General features: G+C 38.8%; 4 protein-coding genes across 4 annotated transcripts; 2 read left to right on the forward strand and 2 right to left on the reverse strand.

The window, feature by feature from the left end:
• Positions 1–1180: 1180 nt before the first annotated feature.
• LOC112191710 lies at positions 1181–2418 on the reverse strand. The gene is made up of 3 exons (XM_024331111.2): positions 1983–2418; positions 1738–1856; positions 1181–1637 (listed from the first exon to the last, which is right to left on the reverse strand). The coding sequence occupies exons 1-3, from the start codon at positions 2353–2355 to the stop codon at positions 1239–1241; spliced, it is 891 nt and encodes a 296-aa protein (XP_024186879.1). The 5' UTR covers positions 2356–2418; the 3' UTR covers positions 1181–1238.
• On the reverse strand, positions 2366–3765 carry LOC112194263. Its single transcript, XM_024334512.1, has 2 exons — positions 2532–3765; positions 2366–2391 (listed from the first exon to the last, which is right to left on the reverse strand). Exons 1-2 carry the CDS (start codon positions 3763–3765, stop codon positions 2366–2368), a joined length of 1260 nt encoding a protein of 419 aa, XP_024190280.1.
• A 3504-nt stretch (positions 3766–7269) lies between these two features.
• LOC112194902 (kinesin-like protein KIN-5C) lies at positions 7270–14190 on the forward strand. The gene is made up of 23 exons (XM_024335153.2): positions 7270–7621; positions 7746–7875; positions 7971–8129; positions 8215–8564; positions 8644–8782; positions 8888–8985; positions 9074–9230; positions 9525–9594; positions 9688–9764; positions 10108–10161; positions 10260–10340; positions 10422–10533; positions 10623–10709; positions 10805–10980; positions 11091–11252; positions 11376–11483; positions 11671–11829; positions 11933–12016; positions 12104–12309; positions 12419–12520; positions 12805–12914; positions 13153–13304; positions 13600–14190. Exons 1-23 carry the CDS (start codon positions 7563–7565, stop codon positions 13795–13797), a joined length of 3030 nt encoding a protein of 1009 aa, XP_024190921.1. The 5' UTR covers positions 7270–7562; the 3' UTR covers positions 13798–14190.
• A 64-nt stretch (positions 14191–14254) lies between these two features.
• Positions 14255–18363, forward strand: LOC112194903 (pentatricopeptide repeat-containing protein At4g21065). The gene is made up of 2 exons (XM_024335154.2): positions 14255–16295; positions 17821–18363. The coding sequence occupies exon 1, from the start codon at positions 14405–14407 to the stop codon at positions 16265–16267; it is 1863 nt and encodes a 620-aa protein (XP_024190922.1). The 5' UTR covers positions 14255–14404; the 3' UTR covers positions 16268–16295; positions 17821–18363.
• The last annotated feature ends 5929 nt before the right edge of the window (positions 18364–24292 follow it).

Genomic DNA, 24292 nt, shown 5'->3' on the forward strand with positions numbered 1-24292 from the left:
AACATGCCCAACAATTTACTTTGGACATCCATAGTTCTTCCAACTTAGAAATAGGAAGCGAGCTCAATTAAAGGTATTATACTATATCCACCAAAAATATTTCAATAATTATATCCACACTATTCACAATCAAAAGCTATTACCAATTCTCTTTAAGCCTATAACAGACATCAATCAACGATGTACATTCCTCTCTAACATTCCCTCTCTAAGAGCAAGTTCACCAGTTGGGTCATCAGGTCACCCACTATTCACTACTTTTTAGTGTTAATTTCACCCTCTAGGTCATAAGCACAGTGTATTTCGTGCCCTGGGTCATGGGCACAGTGTATTTTGTGACCCAGAGAATGAAAATATACACTAAAAAGTAGTGAATAGTAGATGACCATGTGACCCAACGGGTGAACTTGCTTTAACCTGCCGGAGAATGCAAAAAAGATGTCAGAAGCAGTGAACTTGATGGTGGCCGACGTCACCCAAAAACTCAAATCATCAAGACTCAATCGACTTCAAAAACCAATTATATGAAGATGTAGAGCATAAAGAGTAGATCAAGTTTCATACCTCATGCATCATTGATTTCGGCCAAAGTTGCCCAAAAAACGTCAAAAGTGCGTCGAAAAATCAGAAAATTCTGGCTTTTGATTCTCTCTCTACTTTAGACCAAGGTTCGAAAAATCGCTAGGTGCTAGTCGGGCGGTGGGATGGGGAGGAGCGCCCAGGCGGCTAGGCGGGTGCCTAGGCGGCGCCTAGGCGGTTTTGTATTTTTTAATTTTTATAGCTTTTATTTATGTAATTAAAAATATATAAACTTATAAAAACTCAAAGAGTAATAAAATTGCACCAAAAAATCTAGAATATTCAAATTTTAAGAGAGTCCTAAATAAGCATACATAAAGATTAAAGACCAAAGTGATAAAATTGCACCTAGAATGTTCAAATTTTAAGAGAGTCCTAAATAAGCATCCACAAAGATTAAAGACTAAAGTTATAAAATTGTACCTAAAATGTTCAAATTTTAAGAGAGTCCTAAATAAGCATCCATAAAGATTAAAGACTAAAGTTATAAAATTGCACCTAGAATGTTCAAATTTTAAGAGTCCTAAATAAGCATACATAAAGAGTTAAAGACTAAAGTTATAAAATTGCACCTAGAATGTTCAAATTTTAAGAGTCCTAAATAAGCATACATAAAGAGTTAAAGACTAAAGTGATAAAACAATTGCAAGCCTAAATGGCTAAATCTCTAACTCTTCCTCTCCATATCCATCCAAGACTCCTTCGGTGTCGGACTCAAACTCAACATCCTCTTCTTCTCCCTCCTCTTCCGTGTCCTCATCCAATACAAAATCTTCATCATGAAGCTCTCTTACCTCTACATTTCTAGAACTTCTCCTAAGCCCACTATCCACTCCCGAAGACTCTCCCTCAATTTCACTAATAATATCCGAGTCATCTTCTTCATCACCACCATCCACAATCCACCCTTGAGCCTTGCTAGCTTCATTACCAAGTAGCACATCCACACCCAACTCTTGAGCCCTTCTCTTTTTGTTGATAATCTTGGCATTGAATTGGACATAGACTAAATTATTCAATCTTGAAGCATCTAGTCTATTCCTTTTCTTTGTATGGATCTACATAAAAAAAATATATATAAATATATATTGATAAGTTAGTAACAAATCAACCATTATGAGAGAGTATTATTCTAGGCATTTGAAAGAAAACACTTACTCCCTCAAAAGTACTCCAATTCCTCTCGCACCCGGATGAACTTGTAGTTAAAGAGAGTATTCTTCTAGCCATTTTTTGCAATTTGGGTGTTCCATTTCCATAATTGGACCACCATCCAACTACATATGCACAAAGCCACAAACAAAACAATAACAATAAGTAAACAAAATAAATATCATGAGTTAAACAAAATAAATATCATGCCTTCTAATTTTCACAGAATAATGAAAGTCTTAGTTTCTTACCCGGATCATACTTGTCATCATTCTTTGCACATCCCAACTTAGCTATTGCTCTTCCAAATCCACCCCCTTTGCTCTTATACATCAACAATTCTTCATTTGTCACCACACTTTGGGTCTCAAGGTCATCGGGATAGAACTTCTCCACACAAAGAAAGAACCCTTCCATGACAACATGATCATATTGAATGTCTTCATCCTTGTAGAAGTAATAGGGGTTCAAGAGATAAGCCGCCAAATGTAATGGATTATCAAGACGACCACGGGCTTTCTCATCAATAATCTCTATAATTGGCCGATAATTGGCCTCTTGATGTTTGAATGCCTCTTTAATGTCTTCCTTTGCCTTGAGTAATTCTCCATACAAAAAGCCCATTGATGGCTTTTTATCCCCATCCACAAGGCGAAGCACCTTAAACAAAGGAGCAAACACTTTCAAGCAAAGTGTTACCCCATTCCAAAAAGAGGTGCTCAATACGGTATTATATGCCGTTTTCCCCTTAGCACTCTTAGAATGTTTGCAAGCGGTCCAATCATCACAAGCAACCATACACCTCAATTCACTCTTCTTCTCCATCAAGCTTTGCAAAGTTAGAAAGGAAGTGGCAAATCTAGTGACTCCCGGCCTCACTATGTCTCTTTTCTTTGTATGCTTCCTCATCAAAGCCAATGTCTTGTGATGTGCATAGATAAAGATAGTGAATGCCTTTGCCTTCTCAATCACTCCTTTGAATTTTGGTTGGTTACCAATCCCTTGAAGCATGAGATTCAATGTATGAGTGGCACATGAAGTCCAAAATATATTTGGCCTCTTTATCTTCAACAAATTCCCCGCCGCCATATTGTTAGTAGCATTATCCGTCACTACTTGAACAACATTTTGTGCCCCAACTTCTTCAATGCATTTGTCAACATATTCAAAGATATAGGCCCCGGTGTGTGATTGATCCGAATCTTCCCTTGAAGAAAGAAAAGTAGTGCCTTCCTTGCAATTAACACACAAGTTCATAATACTTCTTCTTTTTCGGTCACTCCAAGCATCGGTCATAATGGAACAACCATTCTTTGCCCACTCTTCTTCATGCTTCTTGAGTGAATTTTTCGTCCTCTCAACCTCTTCCTTCAACAATGGCTCTCTTAGTTGGTATTGAGTTGGAGGTCGGTAACCCGGGCCAAATTGACCAACCGCTTCTACAAATCTTTTGAAGCTATCATTATCAATGGCATGAAATGGAATGCCGGCTTCATACACCCACCTAGCCAACCATTGATGCACACTATGTGTTCTTTCCTTCCAAATTGCATCATTAATGTTTTGTTGACGCATCTTCTTGCTTCCATCAATTGAAGAATCGGGAGTGATTGAAGATGCAAACTTGTCCATAGGCCCAAGAAAGTGCGGCCTTTTTCTTGACAAACTTGGCCCTTCAATTTCTACATCTTCTACATCATGGGAATGAGTAACTTCAACTTCTTCCCTCACTTCCTTCTCATGCATATCCTTTTGCTTTCTCTTAAGTTTTGCTCCCTCTATTGCGGCTATACATTTGGCTTTATCGGCATCCGTAGAATTATTGCATGAGGCAACATTTCCCTTGATGTTGGCAATGTGTTGCTTCATTCGATGTATTCCACCACTAACCACTTTCCCACACAACTTACACTTCAACTTGTCTAAGTTGTGTGGATCCGCCAATACCGCAAAGTCCCATCCAACATCGGTTGACCCATGCCTCAATGATCTATCCACGTCATTAGTAGCATTAGATCCTCCGGAAGATGCCATCCTATTTTACCCTACCAATAAACAAACAATGAAAGCATGAAACAAATAAAACAAAAACAATAAAACAAATAAACAAAAACAATAAAAGTTATAAAACAAATAATAAACAAACAATGAAACAAATAAAACAAAAACAATAAAACAAATTCAACAATAAGAGTCTTCAAGTCTTCGGTCTTTGACAAAGACACAAAGTCGGTAAAAGTCTAAAACATATCAAGTTATCAACATTCAACAATAAACTCAACCAACAAGGCAACAAGTCAACAACAAACCAACAACTCAAAAGCCAACAACAAACCAACAGTTTCATACTTTCATTAGTTTCATATCTAGATTCCAGAAGAAATTGAAATTCGCATACTAGCAGAGTAACGATGGCATTCATACAAATCAGATTTAGAGGCAGTAATTATCAACATTCAGCAACAAGCAGATTGATTATCAAACATTCAAACAATCAAACCCAGTTACCCAGATTATCACTTTTCTATTTTACCCAGATATCCAGAATACTAAACAATTAATTGGCATTCATCAATCTTCTGAAGCTGTAAAATTGAGCTTAGCCCAGCTCAAATAAGCTACTGCATACTCTCTTCTACCATATAAACCAATCAAATTTTCAAACTTTTCTTTCACTTCTCTTCCAAAACAATCAAAATTTCACTTTTTTCTTTCATCAATCAAATTCCGGAGCAAAACATAATCATCAAATCGCATCTGAATTCAATTTCTGAGATTAAAGATAAGAACTTACGAGAACTCCTGAAATGCATAGACGATTGGGTCTATTTTGGGAATGACAATCGCGAGTCTGAAGGCGGCGCGGAGCAGAGGAAGTCTGAGGTGGTGGAGCAGAGGCGCAATGGAGCTTCGGTGGCTCGGGGGGCTGCTGCGATGGCTCAGGGAGCTACTGTGGAAGGGCGCAATTGAGCTTCGGTGGCTTGGGGGAGCTGCGGTGGCTCAGGGAGCAGCAGTGGAAGCGTGGAGAAGACGAGGAGCTACAAAGCGAAAGCTGCGGTCTGATTTGGGATCGACGAAACTTCGTTTAGGTTTAGGTGTTTAGCAAACACATTAAAAAAAAAAAAAAAAAAAAAAAAACCTGCCTAGACGCCCGAACCGCCCAGACCGCCTAACTTCTCTCCGCCTAATGCCGCCGATTCCCTCTTACTCGCCTCGGCCTCTCAGCGCCCAGCGCCTAGGCGGCCGTTTTTTAGAACATTGCTTTAGACTAATGGACAAACCAATTTTAGGAGCAGAACGGCAGCGAAGAGACGATTCGATTGTCACTAGTTATCCACCGTGAAGTGGCCAAAAGGAGGATTTCCGGTCGGGTTGCTTTCACAGGTCGCTAGGTCGCGTATTCGGGGCTCAAGCTCTAGTTTTCTAGAGTGACCTAGGGTGTCTGATTTGATTTTAGGGTTTATATGGTCCAAATTTAAAATTAATTTGACGACCCAGATCAACCAGTGGGTAAGTTGAACTGCTGAGATCGCATTACTCGATTTTTATTTTCCATTAAATAATTTCTATAATCCCGAACCTTCGGAAAATCATAATAATTAGCTCGAGTGTTCGAAAAAATCCCTGAAAATTATATGAACTCGTCACGTAACGTACTTTATTATGAATCCTAAATTGAAAATCTCGCTTTCTTGAAAATTCAAAAAAATTTCCCCAGTGTCCTTAACACTTATCGAGATTACAAATTAAATCTCGAATAATTTCACTTTAACTCTTTATATATATATATATATATATATTTGAGGCTCATATTGTGGCATTATTATTGACCAAGAGTGATTGTGATTAGCGCAGGCAATTCGAGGTGCAGAATTTAGTTGTACTTTTGTTACTTTCCTTTTTTTTTTTCCTTTCCAAAAAACTACTGTTGTTGGGGTTTGGTTTTCAACTTTTGATGATATGATCTGTTGGTGGGTTTGGCCACCTGAAGTCATGGCAGCGATGTTGATGGTGCAGTAGGAGCTACAAGTTAGAAATGGCTTTCCTGTCATTGCTGTTACTTGGACATGGGCCTCTGGGTTTGGGTTTCAGTTTATGTGGGTTGGGCTTAATGCACTATGTTTAATTTGGGCTCATTGACATTGGTTCGGTTTGTTTGCGAATTGGATTTGTCAAGGGGTGCCTTGCCACTGCACCTATTATTTAATGATTTGGGTCGGCCTAGTCCAAGAGTTTGACTAACTTGGACGGTTTAGATCGTCTACAGTCTTTCAGTGCCAATTTTAATTTAGATCATGATAACAGTAGAGCTGGTAATTATTTTGTATTTGATTAGTGCATTTCATGCGGCTTATGAATTAGGAGGTGCTCCTATTTGTTTGCTAGGAAGTGATGTTATGTTCATCCCACAGTTGCGTCTAGGCTAACAGAGAACTAATCAATGATTTTTTCCAGGAAGACATAGAGTTGTTCTTTGTTTATCAATTTGCTTAGCTAGGATTCTAGATTTTCTTGCCAGTTGTCTTGTTTAAGTACATGTATAACTCTAACCAATGATCATTGATTCTAATGATATTAATTTCAATATAAATAAAAAAAACCTCAAACTTTGACCATAATTATTACTCAAATATACTATCACAACGAACAGACAATTCTAACACCCTAATGTTATAGAAAACGTTGAACACTTTGCAGCCTTCACAAATCCTTTTCTTTCATCCAACATCGTGTCCTCAAGATGTTGTCGTCAAAAAGGTCTGCTCTACTTTTATGTTTCTCAACAAGTGTATTGGGGTAGAGCTGCCGGTGCTGCCTTAAAAAGATCTAATTTTGGGCATCGAAGCTTTTGGTAAGAGGAAGTGCAGATAGCTATACTTTGGATGTAGCGCCATTGCTTATTTACTGTAAGTGCAGCGATATTGCTTCTTTTTTGGAAATTGCGATATTGCTTCTTTGTGATACTTAGGATTTGTTCCTTCCAGTATGTGGAAAAAAACGTGTCAGGGTTTTATGGTCGAAAATTTTCATATATTTACAACTCTATATTTTTTCATATATTTACTACTCTATATTAGTTTCCTCCAAAATTTCAATTGCATACTTTCATATAGCTAAAAATTGCATAAATATGTCATAATCCCGTAAATGTTACAGAATCAAGTAACTTGACATATAATTGGTGTATCGAGATATTTATATTTGTTTTGATTCTACAAGTGTGCTAGTTGGTCATCTCATTTTTAACTATGATCATCATATAAATTGGATTACTACCAAATGGAACAACTCTTTTTTTTGTTGAGGTGATGAGAAAAGTTTTTCCTATAATTGGACCTATGGGTCAAGGACCCAAAAAAAAAAAAAAAAGTCATCTAATCTTTGTTGAACTAAATTCATTAGGCCCAGACCACCTCAGTCCAATACTCCAATCTGGCAACCACTCACCGAACAAGGTTACAATTTAAACACCAAGGGCAATACCGTCCAATCAACCACCTGAAAATAGAAACACTTGTACAAAGCCGTCGGATCTCCATCCCTCGATACGGAACCGTAGATATCTCTCGTGAGGAGCGCCTCTCAAATTTCAAATCTCACTTCTCATCCCGCTCTCTTCCCAATTCTCTCAGTTCGTTCAATACACCCAGAGAGCCCAACATTTCCCAGTTCTAAATCCCCGTTCAAATTCGCATCACAGAGAGAGATACAGGGTCTCTGAGAGAGAGAGAGAGAGGGAGAGAATCACAGCGAAGCATTTTCGGGAGTGGATCTGGAACTAGCAGGACAAAATAGGTGCGTGCGACTCTCCCTCCGGCCCTCGATTCAGAATGTCCGGCCGTCACGAGAAGGAGAAAGGCGTCAACGTCCAGGTCCTTCTTCGATGCAGGTATTTCGCAATCTCCGATGTTCTTTTTCGCTTGTCTAGGGTTAGGGTTTTGAAGATTAGATTAGATTTGGGGGAACCGTTTTGAAATCCACAATTTCTCGGTGATTTCGAACTCTTTTTCTAGGCCGTTTAGTGACGATGAGTTGCGGAGCAACGCGCCGCAGGTGATAACATGTAATGAGTACCAGAGAGAAGTGGCCGTGTCTCAGAGCATTGCAGGGAAGCATATCGATAGGGTTTTCACTTTCGATAAGGTTATAAACTCAAACCGGAACGATCTTTTGTTTCATGCTGAATTTGTGTTGAATAGTTGTTAAAAATTTGAATTTTTTGTTGCTTGTGTTTGTAGGTTTTTGGTCCTAATGCGCAGCAGAGAGATCTTTATGACCAAGCTGTGATTCCGATAGTAAATGAAGTCTTGGAAGGGTTCAACTGCACCATTTTTGCTTACGGGCAAACTGGTACAGGGAAGACTTACACAATGGAGGGTGAATGCAAAAAGGCAAAGGTATAGTTTGCGTGTCTAGTTATCAGTTCAAGTTGAGTATCGATGATTCAATATATTGTGTTGATGTTATGTGAAATTGTAACAGAGTGGGCCAAATGGAGAATTGCCTCCTGGAGCTGGAGTTATTCCGAGGGCTGTCCAGCAGATTTTTGATACCCTTGAGGGCCAGTGCACAGAGTACAGTGTAAAAGTTACTTTTTTAGAGCTTTACAATGAGGAGATTACCGATCTTCTTGCCCCAGAAGAACTGTCTAGAGTTCCTGCAGAGGAGAAGCAGAAAAAGCAGTTGCCTCTAATGGAGGATGGGAAAGGTGGAGTCCTCGTAAGAGGTCTGGAGGAGGAAATTGTGACGAGTGCCAGTGAGATTTTCACTCTTCTTGAAAGAGGGTCTGCGAAACGTCGCACTGCTGAAACTTTATTGAACAAACAATCTAGGTAATGCTTGTTTTACTTTCTTCCTAGAATATGTCAAACTTTTCTGTGTGTTACTGAAAAATTGTTTTGTTACTTTCAGTCGGTCACATTCTCTCTTTTCCATCACGATACACATTAAGGAAGCAACCCCAGAAGGTGAGGAGCTGATCAAGTGCGGAAAGTTGAACTTAGTAGACTTGGCTGGCTCAGAAAACATATCTCGTTCTGGTGCTAGAGAGGTGCATAAATTTATTTGACTGCCCAATAAATTTTATTGTTAGGAAGAGCTGGATCTAACTTTGAAACTGTTTTGCTTGATGCTTGTATCACCTACTGGTTCCCAGGGTCGTGCACGAGAAGCTGGAGAAATCAACAAAAGTTTACTGACTTTAGGGCGAGTAATCAATGCTTTGGTGGAGCATCTTGGACATGTTCCATACAGGTTGGGAATGCACTCTTTTGTTTTTATTTATATGCCTATGGTCATCCTACTTCCCATTGTCTAATGACAGAATTGTATATGAAATTAGGGATAGCAAGCTTACTAGGTTACTTCGCGATTCGCTTGGCGGAAGAACCAAGACTTGCATAATTGCTACAGTCTCACCAGCTGTCCATTGTCTGGAAGAAACCCTGAGCACATTGGATTATGCACACAGGGCCAAAAATATTAAAAATAAGCCTGAGGTTTGTTATTTACTATTGGCACTAGAGTGTTGATCTAAGATGTTTTAAATAATGTATTCCTATTCAAGATTTTCATATTGTTTTGAATTTTAAACAAATGGGCCTAAGAATTATTACGCTGAAGACATTTGTTCTAATAGGGCTTTGTAGGCCAACTTATTTTTCAGTCATTGGCGCAATGCTTTCTGTAAAATTTATATTGTTACTGTTGAACTACGAGTAGTTTTAATGTTGCTTACTATGATTAAACATAGTAGCTCTGTTTTAAGTGTACTTTTTTGTGGTTATATGTAGGTGAATCAAAAGATGATGAAATCAACACTTATCAAGGATCTTTATGGGGAAATTGAACGACTTAAGGCAGGTCAGAATCGTTAGGTACTTGGTATTATTATAGTTGTGAGGTAGAGTTGTCTCTGTAATCTGAAGTAGCTGATTAAATTGTGATTCTGGTCAGAGGTGTATGCTGCACGTGAGAAGAATGGTGTTTATATCCCAAAGGAGCGGTACTATCAAGAAGAAAGTGAAAGGAAGGTATGATATTTTTCTCATTTTCCTTCAGTTCCTTATGCTCATTTCTGTGTTGTATGTGTCTTAAATCTCTCTGATTCCTTTTCTATGTATAGAATAAGGTTAGCAGCTTTAGTTGGAAGTGTATATTTTTACATCACCATGTCTTGGGTTAATGAATCAGAAGCTCTTTTCTCCATTAGTTGCTTCTGGTGGGGTGGGTGGTAGTTATGGACTTGTGGCTCTAAATAAGCACCTCTTTGTTCTAAATTTGAAGGATTGACATTGTTATTTCATTACTTTCATGAATATGATGACTTCTTGATTTCCTTTGCTGTATACTGATGTTCTTTTTTCTTGTGTTTAGGCTATGGCTGATCAGATTGAGCAAATGGGGCTTACCCTAGAAACCCATCAGAAGGTTTGTTCCTATGATATTTGTTTAAATAATAGGTAATATCCTGCCACTTGTGTTGTGTGGTATGACTGGTATCTAACCATATGGTGTGTCTTGAGCAGAAATTTGAGGAGTTGCAGGATAAATATGTCATTCAGGTTCGACAGTGTCATGATTTGAGCAGCAAACTTGAATCCACTGAGGTGAGCTATTTTCATCTAGTCATGGATTGAGTTATGGATTTATGTAGAGATACTAAAACTAAGTGCATAAACATCATGCAGAAAACGTTGGATCATACTGCTAAACTGCTTTCTAACACTGAAGAAGACTTGATGAAATGTCACTATGCTCTGAAGGAGAAAGATTTTATTATCTCTGAGCAGAAAAAAGCTGGTATATTTGAATTCTTCACTTTTAGATATTGGATATATTCTTTATAGGGTTTATTTGTCTTTGTTCTGATATTGTGGTAATTATGGCAGAAAATGCTTTGACTCTTCAAGCATGCACTTTGCAGTCTGACCTGGAGAAAGCACTCCAGGATAATGCTTCATTGTTTCAAAAAATTGGTTAGTAGCCTACATTAAGTACCTAATCTTCTAGTTTCTAAATTGTTCACTGATTTTTTTTTAATTTTTTTTTTATCTGCTGTGATATTTGGCAGGTAGAGAGGACAAGCTGAGTGCTGATAATAGGCTGGTAGTGAATAGTTACCAGGAAGATCTTGCCAAGCGAGTTGGTTCCCTTTGCCAGATGGTGGAAACTTCAATGTCTCGTCAGAATGAACACCTTCAGGGTGTTGAGAACCTCTGTCAGTCCTTTTTACTGGCCCATGAAAAGGTATTGTATGAGACTATGAGTGTTTGCCACAGCTTTCCTTAATATTGATGATCATTTATGTCTGGGTTCCTTTTAATGGTTTTTTTTATGTTTTCACCTTTTACTTTTAGGCGGTTATGGAAATGAAGAAGAAAGTGGCATCATCGAGGGCTTTGTTTGTTTCTCATATTGAGGCAGTGCAAAATGTTGTGCGTTTGCACAAGGCGAGCTCTAATGCTGGTCTGGATGAGGTTTCATCATTGGCTTCTGCCAATACACATTCTATTGAAGAAGTAGGTAGCAATCTGAGTTTCTTTACAGTTTGTCCCCAGTTGCACTTTCTAGTTTTGCGGTATTTTTCTGTTTATATTTCCGCAATATCAAGTTTATTTATATTATTGATTTTTGGGAATCAGTTTCTAGCTTCGGAGGCTGGTGAATCAGCTTCGATATTTCAGAATCTTCTGAGTGGTCTCTCGACACAGCAGGGAGAGATGACAATTTTTGCGAAGGAATTGAAACAGGTGTGTGCTCTGACATGTACTGCATTACTTGTAAAGAAAATTCTGTCTTTGAAGGTTATAACATCTCCAAAAAAAAAAAAGTTGTAATGCACAACTCCGAAAGGACTTTGATTCTATTATGTTGTAAAGTGATATATCATCTTTTCATAATTCTTCTCACACTTTTGTAATTATTTGTATGTAACAGAAATTCCATTCTAGTATTAATCAAACAAAGGAAATTTCTGAGTACTCTCAAGGATTTCTACACAAGCTTATGGAAGAATCAAAAAGGCTTGAAGATCATGTGACAAATGCTAATGATATTAAAATGAAGAGCATTTCTGAATTTCAGAAGGCTTATGAGGTAAGCAATCACATTCAATGCACAGGTTTTTAAATTTTTATTTATTTAATTTTTTTTATATATTTTTTTCAATTCTCTGACATGTCAAGTTTATGCTATACAGGAGCAGTCAAAATCTGATGCAGAGAAGCTTATTGCCAATATCTCTAATTTGGTCACCGATCATATTTGTCGTCAAAAAGAGATGGTTTGTGTTTTGTTGATGGTTTGCTTTGTTGTAAATTTTGATTTTGTATCAAGCTCTTGTCAAAATGATCAATGGTTGGGCTGCCAGGTGGATGCCAAGCTTATTGATTTCAGAGAAAGTGCAATTGCAGACAAGTCTTTCTTGGATGTGCACGTTTCTTCTATGGATGGTATTTCCACAGATGCAAAAAGAAAATGGATGGAATTTTCTATGCAAGCAGAGAATGATGCTAAGGATGGTGTTGATTACTCTGCTGCGAAACATTGCCGCATGGAGGTACTTCTGCAGCAATGGTAAGTAAATGTCTTAGTTATATACCAACTTACCAAGTTATAATTTATATCTTTTTTTTAAATTTATTTTAAATGTTGACCTTTTTTTTCTGTCCATTTCTTTGTTTAGTGTAAGTACTGCCGATTCAGCTTCGAAGCACTGGAAAAAGACGCAGGACTCTGTGAATGATATGGGAAATAAACATGTTTCAGCTATGGGGTCACTCATCAGGTAGCAGTCATTAGACTGCATATGAAAACCCTTTTCATATCTTTTTATTTGGTTAAATGTTGCTTCTGCTTAAATTTAGGGTGGGTAACTGAAATGTTTTATTTTCTTAAATTATAGGAAAAAAATAAAATTAACTACAAGACAAAGAACCTTGGCTTTTGCTTAGAAAGGACCTATGTATATTAAACAATGGTTCCTGTATATTGTTCTTTGAGCACTGTTGATAATATTTGAGCAAATCTCATGTCAATCTCTCTAAATTCTTTATAAATGATTTGGTGCAGGAATGCTTATGATAGTAATGAGCAACATGATGTTGAAATCAATTCAGTGAGGACTGCAGTTGAGAAAGATGTGGCAAAGGATAGTGAGGATGCCCTTCAACATGTAGAAAGTGAGTATTTAGCTGCAATAGTAATTGTGGACGTTGTGTTTAGCTGCAATAGTAATTGAATGCTATCTTGAAATGTCAATAAAGGTTAATACATATCTGGTGTAGTGCAGTAGTGCTCATTTCTGTTAGTTTTGGTTATTTAGGTTTGCTAAGATTTCCCTAAGCATAAGATTTATGATTAGATTTGTATATGGTTAATAGTATAGATGTGATATTTTGGCTGTGGAACCTCCTACAGGTATGGATGAGCAGGAGCGGGAATCTATATCTGGAATCTTGGAGGTTGTCAAGGCTCAATCAACCACCCTTGAGACTTTCCGGGAGGATCACTGTGGGCAAGCTGCATCTATTGAAGAGAGGGCGCGGGATACCTTTCAGAACCAATATATGGTAAGTTGCTTTCTCAGTCATGTTACTATGTTATAATGGAAAGCTTTGGAAAGTTGATGCAATTTCTGGTTGAACACAATTTCTCAGTCATGTTACCATCCATAACATATGCTGCATTTGATCTGATTTTTAAGATGGTGTTTTTAGCTGTGGTAATGTATTGTCATGAATCGAGGAAATACTGAGGACCTATAATTTTCCCAATTTCTTTCTAATTTCATCACCACCAGTCCCAATTTTGTCCAGTGGTTTCTGCAATTCACTTCATGATTTGTTTTTTTCTGAATGCTATTAGGATTATGAACCGTGTGGTTCTACACCAGAAAAGGCCGAACCAGAAGTTCCAACCAAGGGAACAATCGAGTCACTACGAGCCATGCCAATGGAAGCTCTTGTTGAGGAATTTCGGGAAAACAATTCATATGACTCATTTGATGTGAAGGAGCTGAAACCATCTCTTATACCGCGCTCGCCACTTACACAACTCAACTAATGCTGGCGTGATGTGATACTAGCTCAGCTACATGAAATTCTGTAATTTGTATCTGTATCATCATTGTTCACTTTTTATTGCCTCAATACAAGGATGAAGTAGAATGTCGTGCCATGGCTCGCCCCTTGTGCAGTCAGTGTACCAATAAATCCAGTCTTTGGATTTAGCAGTGTAGCTCGTATAGGATGGAATGTATATTGGGGTGCCTACATGTTTTTAAGTTAATTTACCTTGGTGCTGTTTTATTTAGCCCCACTGTGTACCTGAAGTCTGTTTTGTAATACTCAAGTTTTTCATTCTTTGCTTATGGTTCTTCTGTAGAGCCCTGTGCCAGAAGTACTACTGCATTGTATTTACATTTTTCAGTAAATCAAGTGTAGTTTATTTCTAATAGCAATCATTCCCATTGTTTTTCCTTCTTCCTTTCTGTTTCTAAAACAGAAGAACCACACCGAAGAAAAGAAATAGACCAGAAAGCATTTACACATTCCTTTTAAACATTTGAAAGCTCTCGTTTCCCTCTTCAGTCTTTGGTTTTAAACTTGATGGAGCTTCCTCATTCTTAGTCCCTGACAGTCTGAAAGACTTGAACTCCAAGACCTTCATTATGCTCAAATTGAAAAGCCAGGCCTTCCTTATTCGAAACCATGGCATGCCTAGATTCCCCAAGTTTACTTCAGCAGCTGCCTTAGCTGATACCACAATTACCCAGACCCTTATACAGGAAGTGCCACAACCTCGAATTCAACCCCCCGGACTGTTCATCACTGCCCTGCAGAGCTCTAGAAACATCTTCCACATTAGGCAAGTCCATGCCCAAGTTGCTGTCAATGGAATCCTCCAAAACCTCACTGTTGCAAACAAGCTCCTCTACATGTACGCACAGCATAAGGTGCTGGGTGACGCTTATGCTCTGTTTAGTGGGATGGTGGAAAAGAATGCAGTTTCGTGGAGTGTAATGGTTGGTGGGTTTGTGAAGGGTGGTGATTTTGCTAATGGTTTTAGAACATTTAGGGAGCTCATTCGATGTGGGATGCCGCCGGATAATTACACATTGCCTTTTGTGATAAGGGCTTGTAGGGATTTGATGGACCTGAAAATTGGCAGGTTGGTTCATGACATTGTTCTGAAACATGGGTTGCTTTCGGATAATTTTGTATGTGCTGCTCTGGTGGACATGTATGCGAAATGTAGGGTTATAGATGATGCCCGCCAACTGTTTGATAATATGCCTAACAGGGATATTGTAACATGGACAGTGATGATTGGTGGGTTTGCTGAGTGCAGGAATGCGAGTGAGTCTTTGGTTCTGTTTGATAGGATGATAGATGAAGGTGCTGTTCCAGATAAGGTTACTATGGTGACTGTTGTTAATGCATGTGCAAAGTTTGGGGCTATGCATAAGGCCAGACTTGTTCATGATTATATACGTAGGAATAAGTTTTACTTGGATGTGATCTTGGGGACGGCGATGATTGATATGTATGCTAAGTGTGGGTGTGTTGATTCCGCAAGGGAAATTTTCGACAGGATGCAAGTGAGGAATGTTAGAACATGGAGTGCCCTGATTGCGTCTTATGGTTATCACGGGCGCGGCAAGGAAGCTCTTGAGATATTCGAGATGATGTTGAGCAGTGGAGTGTTACCAAATGCAGTTACATTTATTTCACTATTATATGCTTGTAGTCATGCTGGCTTGACTGAAGAGGGTCTGCGGTTTTTCTCATTGATGTTGGATGAATATGCTGTCAGAGCAGATGTTAAACATTATACTTGTATGGTGGATCTTCTAGGTCGTGCTGGGAAACTTGATGAGGCCTTGAAATTGGCTGAGAGTATGGCAGTCGAGAAAGATGAGGGGTTATGGAGTGCTTTGCTTGGGGCATGTAGAGTCCATGGGAATCTAGACCTAGCAGAAAAGGCAGCTAGTTCACTGCTTGAACTACAGCCCGAAAACCCAGGGCATTACGTATTGCTTTCAAATATTTATGCAAGAGCAGGGAGGTGGAAAGAAGTGGCGAAGATGAGAAATCTGATGACCCGGAGGAGACTAAAGAAAATTCCTGGTTATACTTGGATTGAGATAGATGACAAAAACTACCAATTTGGTGTTGCTGATAGAACTCATCCACAATCAGAAAACATTTATGCTATGCTGAAGAGTTTGAGTCACAAACTGGAGTTGGCTGGTTATGTCCCTGATACGAATTTTGTGTTGCATGATGTTGATGAGGAAGTTAAAGTGGATATGTTGTACACCCATAGTGAGAAGTTGGCAATTGCATTTGGCCTTATCGCCACGTCTGATGGAACTCCTATTAGAATTACAAAGAATCTTAGGGTTTGTGGTGACTGCCACACATTTAGCAAGTTTGTATCAGCTATTACAAATAGGGAGATTATTGTCCGTGATGCAAACCGGTTTCACCTCTTCAGGGAAGGGACCTGCTCATGTGGAGATTATTGGTAATTGAAGTTTGTTTTACCAAGGCAGAAAGGTTAGATTTCTTGTCTTGCTTATTTCGACATCAATGACACATATACATGTTGTGGTTTACAAATTGTGAACACCTTTAGACGCCATGTGGAACTTTTGTGAGTCGATGTTGGTAAAAAATGACATTTTATGTCATTATACTGATCAACGGGAATGATGTATATGAGAACCTGAATATGTTGCTATCAAAAATTGATCTTTATGCTTTTCCTTTGTCTTGCTTAGTCTTTTGCTTCTGGAATTCACTTGAGTTGCAAAAGTTATTCCAATGTATATTACAAGGAACATGAATTTGAACTATATCATATCAATGTTTGAGGTCTTGATTTGTATAAGCATCGTCTAGGCAATTTGTATTTTGAGCATTGCAATTTGAGTTTGATTCCGGCATCTCCTTGTGCCTTACCCTACATTTCACCTTCCATTTACTTTTGGTCTTGTTTTCTACACCATTTAGTTGCCTTAGTCCCTTGTTTCACCATGGTCCTTCAAAGGGTTATTTAGTTTCACTCTCCCCAACCTGTTCAGGATGATGTGATAACAATAGTATACAGGTTTGAAATGCAGACCTTTACTGTATTATATGAAAGTATGAAACCTTGCCTTCACAGCTAGACAGTTAGGGATGTTGCATATCCAAGGCGATTCTGATGAGAACGTTTATAACATCAGTTAGTGACGCCAAATTCAAATTTTTATGTTGAATAGTAATATGACCCTTGACACTTGACATCCTTAGCTGTATTGGGCAGCTGGGGTAGGGAAGACTTCCTTGTTAGTCACATAGAGGTGTTTCAATTCCATCTGTTAAAGCTTACACTACAAACCTATTTTGCGGTGCCTTACCCACAGCCATCCATCCAGATCCATTTAGATAAGCCGATTTATGGCATGGATGTGAGGTACTATTGCGAGACGAATATCTGTGTTTTAGTCATGCCAATGATAATTAAAGAAAGTTTAGATTCCTTGTTTTAGCATTTAGTGATCAAACTTAAAACCCATCGGTCCTAGAATTAAAAAGACTTGAAAAACAAGATATCCAGACTGAAGTTAACTTGTCAAATTCTAAGAACCCTTGAAGCAACTCAAACAATAATCTTATTTGCATGAAACCTTCTTAAATCGTTTTTTACCCTCTTCCTGGTCCTGTCCATTGTTCATGATCCTTCCCCATTATCTTGAAATCAGATTCCTTGCTTGTATGCAATCAATCAATAAATTCTGTTCCTTTCACTTGAAGACTTGGGGGTATATTTGTACACTTCACAATATTCCTATTGGAGAGGAGTTCTTATGAGGACCCGGCCATTTATACTTGAGTCTGTATCTTGGAGTGGACTATTATTATACTGTCTACCTAGTTATTGATAATTTTAAGACCTTTACCTGGGAGGGCATCTCTAACTTTCTTTGCATTGTTGTTTTTGCATTGGATTCTGGATTCTTTTGGGCAAAAGTTACAGATCTATAAGCTACTTTGTGCCCATCATATATTATGATTGCCACTAATTCCTGGTTTGCAGGTTGCTTCTTTAACATGCTCTTATGCTCAATGTCCCAATGTTGCTGTTGGTGCACAAAAATTCGGGGGGAAGATTACCCAACAAAAATCTCCCTCCTTCCATCTTCGAGAAGCCCTAGACGCATCCATCTCGCAATCGATTATGGGGAGAAGGGACCTGCAAAACAGAAAAACAGTCCGACGCCCAAGTAAATATCAATTCGAGAAGAATATAAAATGAAATTGGATTGATACTTGTTACCGTTGTCCTCTCTCCTCTCCCGATTCCTCTATAAGCTTGAGAATTTATAGTCATTCGTTGCTTCGTCCTCCCTCCATGGTTCTTGGCCCTTACTCTATGTTGTAGTGGGAGAAGAGGTGTTTTCACGTCCTCCACTACCCCATCAGTTTTCCCTTCATTTTACTTTAGCAAGTTGTTAGTCACTTTTGGACTTTGATTAGTGGGCTTGGTTTAATGGGTGGGAGCCCAAAGCCAAAATTTTACACCCCCACATGCCCCCTTTTTTCTTTCCGTACGAGCTCTGAGTGCGGGAAGGAAAAACAATCGATACTTAAATAGAAATATATTGTTAGTCCATAAGGATAATAGCAAAAACAGTTTATTAAAGCAAGATTTATCATGCATCTATGAGAATACTACGATAGAAAAGATAATGAGTGAGATGCAAACCATTTAATGTCTCAAGGACGAATCATTTTAACGTCACGGGGATGAATCCTTTTAACGTCCATGAGACGAACTATTTAACGTCACGGGGACGAATCCTTTTAACGTCCATGGGACTAACCATTTAACGTCACGGAGACGAATCCTTTTAACGTCACGGAGACGAATCATTTAACGTCGCGGAGACGAATCATTTAACGTCGCAGGGACGAACCATTTAACGTCGCAGGGACGAACCATTTAACGTCGCGGGGACGAATCATTTTAACGTCCATGGAACGAACCATTTAACGTCACGGAGACGAATCCTTTTAACGTCACGGAGACGAATCCTTTTAACGTCCAGGGGACAAACCATTTAACGTCACGGGGACGAATCATTTTAACGTCACGGGGACGATTGGTATGCCGCCTCCGAAGCGGGCACAAATATGAACATCATGTTAGCAAACAAATGCAACACAACAAGATATTTATAAAAAATTTATATAATGAATATTATGTCAGGTGACTTTCTTTTTCGGTTTTTCCTCAGTGTATAAACAAGCTTTTTTTTTTTTTTTTTTTTTTCTTTTTTCATTCTACCTCATTAAATGCCTTACTTTGAGTTTGGCTACAACTCCGTCAAAACGATGTTGCCCCCAATCTAGGCTTTTGTAGCGCCTTAATCTCTAACTTGAGTAATATGAATGGCTGAAAAATTGAACCCATGCTATGAACTAACATCAAATTCTGCCACTGCTGCAACATTATAGAGTCAATGCACGTTAATCGCGGGCTTCTTAATTATCAATCCAAAACATTATGATATAATTCAACGTACGTACACACATGGGTTAGAAAAAACTAGAAGACTAAATAAGACTCATTTTCTAATGCTACCCTTGATCATAGGTCATTCAAATATTTAATTTACCATCCCATAAAGCAATACATGGCTAACCATTACTTGAATCACCAGTATATAGATACATGTATATAGCAAACCACATTAACCAAAAAGGCAAAAACGTAACCATTCAAAACATACACACACTCGGTACGTTTCTGGACCTAGACCTATATGCTTTGCAATTACAAGAATTTGAGCAATTATAACTATATATATCAAATAGTACACAGATGCTCTAAGCAACTAGAAACATAAGCATTGATTTAAACATCACACAGTAAATCAAATAGTCAATAAGAACCATATAAAACGTCATGTGGCACCCACCATGCAATAATAAGCATTAAGCTAGATTGATTCAACTCATACACCCAATATATATTGCAAAAAAGAAATTCTCTGAGAGAGAGCACGCGGACAGACTTTAATTCAACGGGGTATACATATGTATTCTCATATCTAACTAATGACGCGAGCTTCATGCTTCACGCAGGCTTTGGATTGACATGCTAAGTGGGTGAAAACATCAAATATGAAAAGAAAATGATGAACGCAGCAAACCCCTACCTTGGTTTGTTAAGTAAGCAAACTCATACCTTGGTCAATGAATTCAGCTAAGAGATTACCAATTCTCATATGCGAACTCCATGCTCAGGTCGAACCGGCCACGAATTTGATTTCTTTTTGTTTTTGTGATTCGATCAGCCTCTGCTATGGCCCTTCTTTGTCAGGGTTGAGAGATTATTGGCTTCATTAGTCAATGTCAAAGCCATAGAGTTGTAATGGGTTCACTCTCAGCGGAGAATAGCTCAGAATTTTCCTTCCTGCTCGGCACGTTCTGGGTTCGATGTTCTTGGAATTCTGCAGGCTTTCTGTCGTTCGCTCACTGCTCACCACAGGTCCACAGCGGGCTTAACGATTTGCTCAGCCACAGTTGGTCTGGCGGGTTTCATGCATGTGCTCGTTGTTCGATCCATGACTGGCAATAACGGCTTGGTCGTGCTGTGCCGTAGCTTTGGCACTAGGAAGCCGTCGTTTCTACTTGCGGCGTCTCTTCTTATCTTCTGTATGTGAGATACTAGAATATGGAATTAATCAACAAATAGCAACAGTAGAATTATATCCCATGCACCAAATTACAATGAGAAAATTCATCGCAATATAAAGCACGAAAATTTTCTTGTCGTTCCACGAAGAATTTGCTCCTGCCCCCATTCACTTCTGCCCTAGTTTTAATTGTTGCGTCCATGGCTTCTCAATCTATCTCACAGCTTTTTGTTCAGTTTCCCACATACGGCGCCAACTGTTGGTGCACAAAAATTCGGGAGGAAGATTACCCAACAAAAATCTCCCTCCTTCCATCTTCGAGAAGCCCTAAACGTATCCATCTCGCAATCGATTATGGAGAGAAGGGACATGCAAAACAGAAAAACACTCCGAGGCCCAAGTAAATATCAATTCGAGAAGAATATAAAATGAAATTGGATCGATACTTGTTACCGTTGTCCTCTCTCCCCTCTCAATTCCTCCATAAGCTTGAGAATTTATAGTCATTTGTTGCTTCGTCCTCCCTCCATGGTTCTCGGCCCTTACTCTATGTTGTAGTGGGAGAAGAGGTGTTTTCACGTCCTCCACTACCCCATCAGTTTTCCCTTAATTTTACTTTAACAAGTTGTTAGTCACTTTTGGACTTTGATTAGTGGGCTTTGTTTAATGGGTGGGAGCCCAAAGCCAAAATTTTACACCCCCACAGTTGCATAATAGGGCTTTGCTACACAGTTTGTAGCTTGGCACTGTAAAACGAATTTCAAGGATGTGGGAATTGTAAAGGACATGCAAGCTGTTCACGCATCCAAGAATCAAATCAGCGGGGCTGCAGCCCTTATTGATTATAACCATGCTGGTATGTTCTTGGCCGATGCAAAAAGATACACAAACTTAAGGAATTTAACTACTCCAATACTCACTTTTAAGAGGATAAGCCTGCAATAAGTGGACTGTGGACGAGAAATGGACTACAAAGTAAAGGACGATGGAGGTTTAAAATTTTGTTGTTCTCTAACAGTATGTTGATTTTTTTTCATGGACATTCAAAATGTGTTATCTCAGGATAAAGTAAAGTTTAAGAACAAGTGTAGCGTATCTGTCCGAAAATCTTCAAGAATGACGCCACAACATTTAGTCTTCTAGTTTGTTCAGCGCTTTTTTCTTTGCTAGTCTGTTGTTTCTTCGACTTTTACTACTGTTTCTAGGACTAACCGATTGTGTTTGTAGGTACAAGTTTTGATCAACTTGCTGTATTGGCATTCCCATACAAAACGTTGATGTATCTTACAAGCTAATCTCAGGTAAATACATACACATGGTCAGTCCTGTGTTAAGGTCTAGGAAAGTATCTTTGGGGTTTAATATTTTTTTATTTAAAGATATTTTTCTGTTTGCCAAATTGTGTTATTAATTTCCTAAGTATTTTAGGATTTGGTGTCTTTAATTGATTAACAAAAGATTGTTTCCTTGTAGAAGTCGAATTAGGGTAGAAATCTGTTTGATTGTGTATTGCACAGCCTCCTTATATATATTGAGAAAAGGACGGTCATAGGTAGAAGGACGCAAGAATTAGTTTGGTAGTCTTGCTTGCTTGAGATTGGTTTTGTCATAAGAGTCAAGGACACGTTCCATGCTTAAGTGTTCTTGGTTGTGTTTCTCATATGCATAAATTCTTTTGAGATTAGTAGAGAAGCTGTGAAGTAAGAAGAGTAATAGTCGAAGATTATTTAACTGAAGAAGGGGTTCAAGATTGAAGACAAACTTCTCATTAGTTATGTCTAGTGATTGTAGCCGAGGTAGTGCTATTTGATTTCGTAAAGAACATATCCTTCGTCATAAGTTAATTGGTCTTATTTTGGGTTCTCAAGAGTAAGAGTCCCGCAGTGTTTTTAATCTCATGTTTGAGGATTTCACTGCGTAACAAAAAATCTTGTGTTCTGTGTTATTTTTAGTTTATACCAGGATTGCAACGTGCCTATCAATCCCCATTTTCCAGAAATCACGTTCTTCCTAGTATTTTTAGGGTTTCATGTTAAAGCCCAGACATTTTCCTTTTCCTTTTTTTTTTTTTTTTTTTTTTTTTTTCCATCCTGCAAAATATGATTTCCCTATCTGCAATCTGCTATCATATATTTGTGATGCTGATAACCTACCTCCCAAGCTAAAACTGTGATTGGGAAGTCTATGTATGATACCCTAAGCACATGTAAAAGACTAAAAGCTACTTCCCATTATTCAAATCTGTGTAGTTGCTTATATAAATTCATGTCCCGATGATTATGCATTTCTCTGTTGATCCACATCTTGTAAAGCTGTACCGGACACCAAAGTTTTTGTTCAGCTTAGATTTGTGTCCCACACACATAAAAGATGATATGAACCCACTGTTCTTTTGCTTACACATACTTCCCAGGACAGACAAATTATCCGAAAATTAATGTCCTATTTCCGAATCTGCTACTAGAAAGATGGCAAGAAGTTTCCGAACCTTATGTCCCATCCCAAAGTCTCTACTCCAACAAGACTAAAATCCTAAAGAAACTGTAGAAAACAAAATATAGAATTTGAAAAAAAACTCTCTAACCCTACACTACCCTAACATGGAGCCACTGTCTTGAACATCTTGATGCCTAAGACCCTCTTGGTGTACGTCGCAACAAATAATACAGCCATAGCAACACGCTAGAAACAAAAGTAGGACCAAGAGCAGGACAAAACCACCTCCCAAAAAGCCCAAACCAAACCTAACCGAAGCGAGAGAGAAAAAGGTAACTGGACAACAAGTCCAGTTCACCGGATTGCATCCGCAACCCAGAAAGGCAAGGGCCCAAAGCCCAAAGGCCACTGCCGAAACCCTACGTCCCCATCACCCAGGTTGGCCTGGTCTGATCCTTCAGGGAGGCAACCCCCACTCATCACCACTCCGGCGGCCGACCGCGGCTCTCTACCATCAGACCAATCTGGAAGAGACCTCGCCTTGGGCCTAACCTGGAAGACAACTGCACCTGTTGTTGAAGGAACCCGAAAGCCAAACCAGCACAGCCTTCAAGCACCTCCTTCGGCAACCCGATCAAAAACCTTGCAGCTAAGACAATAGCCACACACCACCTGCGCCGAGTCCTTGTTCCCAAGAGCCTTGTTGCGACCACAACGATCAAAGACCACCTCTTACCAATCTACACCCGAGATCCGAACTAGAAAACTTGATCCTCCGGTTCCAAAGCCGTACCACCAAAGCAGAAGCGATGCAAGCAGCAGGTTATCACCCACCCTGCAAGACCAGCGAGCACCGATCGTCATTGCCGCCGTCGCCTACCACACAACACTAGAGTTTGCAGAGAGAAACCCTAGGGAGCGGCTCAGCAAATCTCGTATCATAGCTAGGAAATATTAGTTTCGTATAACGGTCAAATAATCATAAATCAAGAATAGCCAACCTGATCTCATGACAAATTAATTATCATTGACAACAAATATAATTTGCATAGATGACTTCATAGAAAATAGGGTTATGTATATAAACCAATTAACTGTAACATGCACATATACGTACATGCTTGTGGGTTACTAACATCTATGTATTTTAATCATTATCTTATAACTTGCATATTTATGGAAAAACTCATATGCATCGAATATGGATATATACATATATGAATTAAATTCATTTTACCCCCCTGAACTTTGGGCCTAAAATCAGACTAGTCCTTAAACTTTTTTTAATCAAACTGGTCCTTGTACACTCAAACAACATCACCCAAGTCCAAAATTTGAATCCGGGTCCAAAAATGACGTCACTTGCTGAGTTGGAGCCGACAGTGGGCCCACACTTCAGATTTTTAAACCCTGAGAGAGGGTATATTGGAC

The sequence above is a fragment of the Rosa chinensis genome, chromosome 3 (genome assembly GCF_002994745.2).
Source record: "Rosa chinensis cultivar Old Blush chromosome 3, RchiOBHm-V2, whole genome shotgun sequence".
Lineage (NCBI taxonomy): Eukaryota > Viridiplantae > Streptophyta > Magnoliopsida > Rosales > Rosaceae > Rosa > Rosa chinensis.

Coding starts and splice junctions, on each gene's coding strand:
- LOC112191710 (XM_024331111.2), bottom strand. CDS start 2,355: ATGGGCTTTTTGTATGGAGAATTACTCAAGGCAAAGGAAGACATTAAA. Junction 1,857..1,982: donor TGATGACAAGTATGATCCGG/GTAAGAAACTAA, acceptor GTGCATATGTAG/TTGGATGGTGGTCCAATTAT. Junction 1,638..1,737: donor ATTGGAGTACTTTTGAGGGA/GTAAGTGTTTTC, acceptor TTTTTTATGTAG/ATCCATACAAAGAAAAGGAA.
- LOC112194263 (XM_024334512.1), bottom strand. CDS start 3,765: ATGGCATCTTCCGGAGGATCTAATGCTACTAATGACGTGGATAGATCA. Junction 2,392..2,531: donor GAAGAAGAGTGAATTGAGGT/GTATGGTTGCTT, acceptor CCTTTGTTTAAG/GTGCTTCGCCTTGTGGATGG.
- LOC112194903 (XM_024335154.2), top strand. CDS start 14,405: ATGCTCAAATTGAAAAGCCAGGCCTTCCTTATTCGAAACCATGGCATG.
- LOC112194902 (XM_024335153.2), top strand. CDS start 7,563: ATGTCCGGCCGTCACGAGAAGGAGAAAGGCGTCAACGTCCAGGTCCTT. Junction 10,534..10,622: donor CTCTGAGCAGAAAAAAGCTG/GTATATTTGAAT, acceptor TAATTATGGCAG/AAAATGCTTTGACTCTTCAA. Junction 10,710..10,804: donor TTCATTGTTTCAAAAAATTG/GTTAGTAGCCTA, acceptor GATATTTGGCAG/GTAGAGAGGACAAGCTGAGT.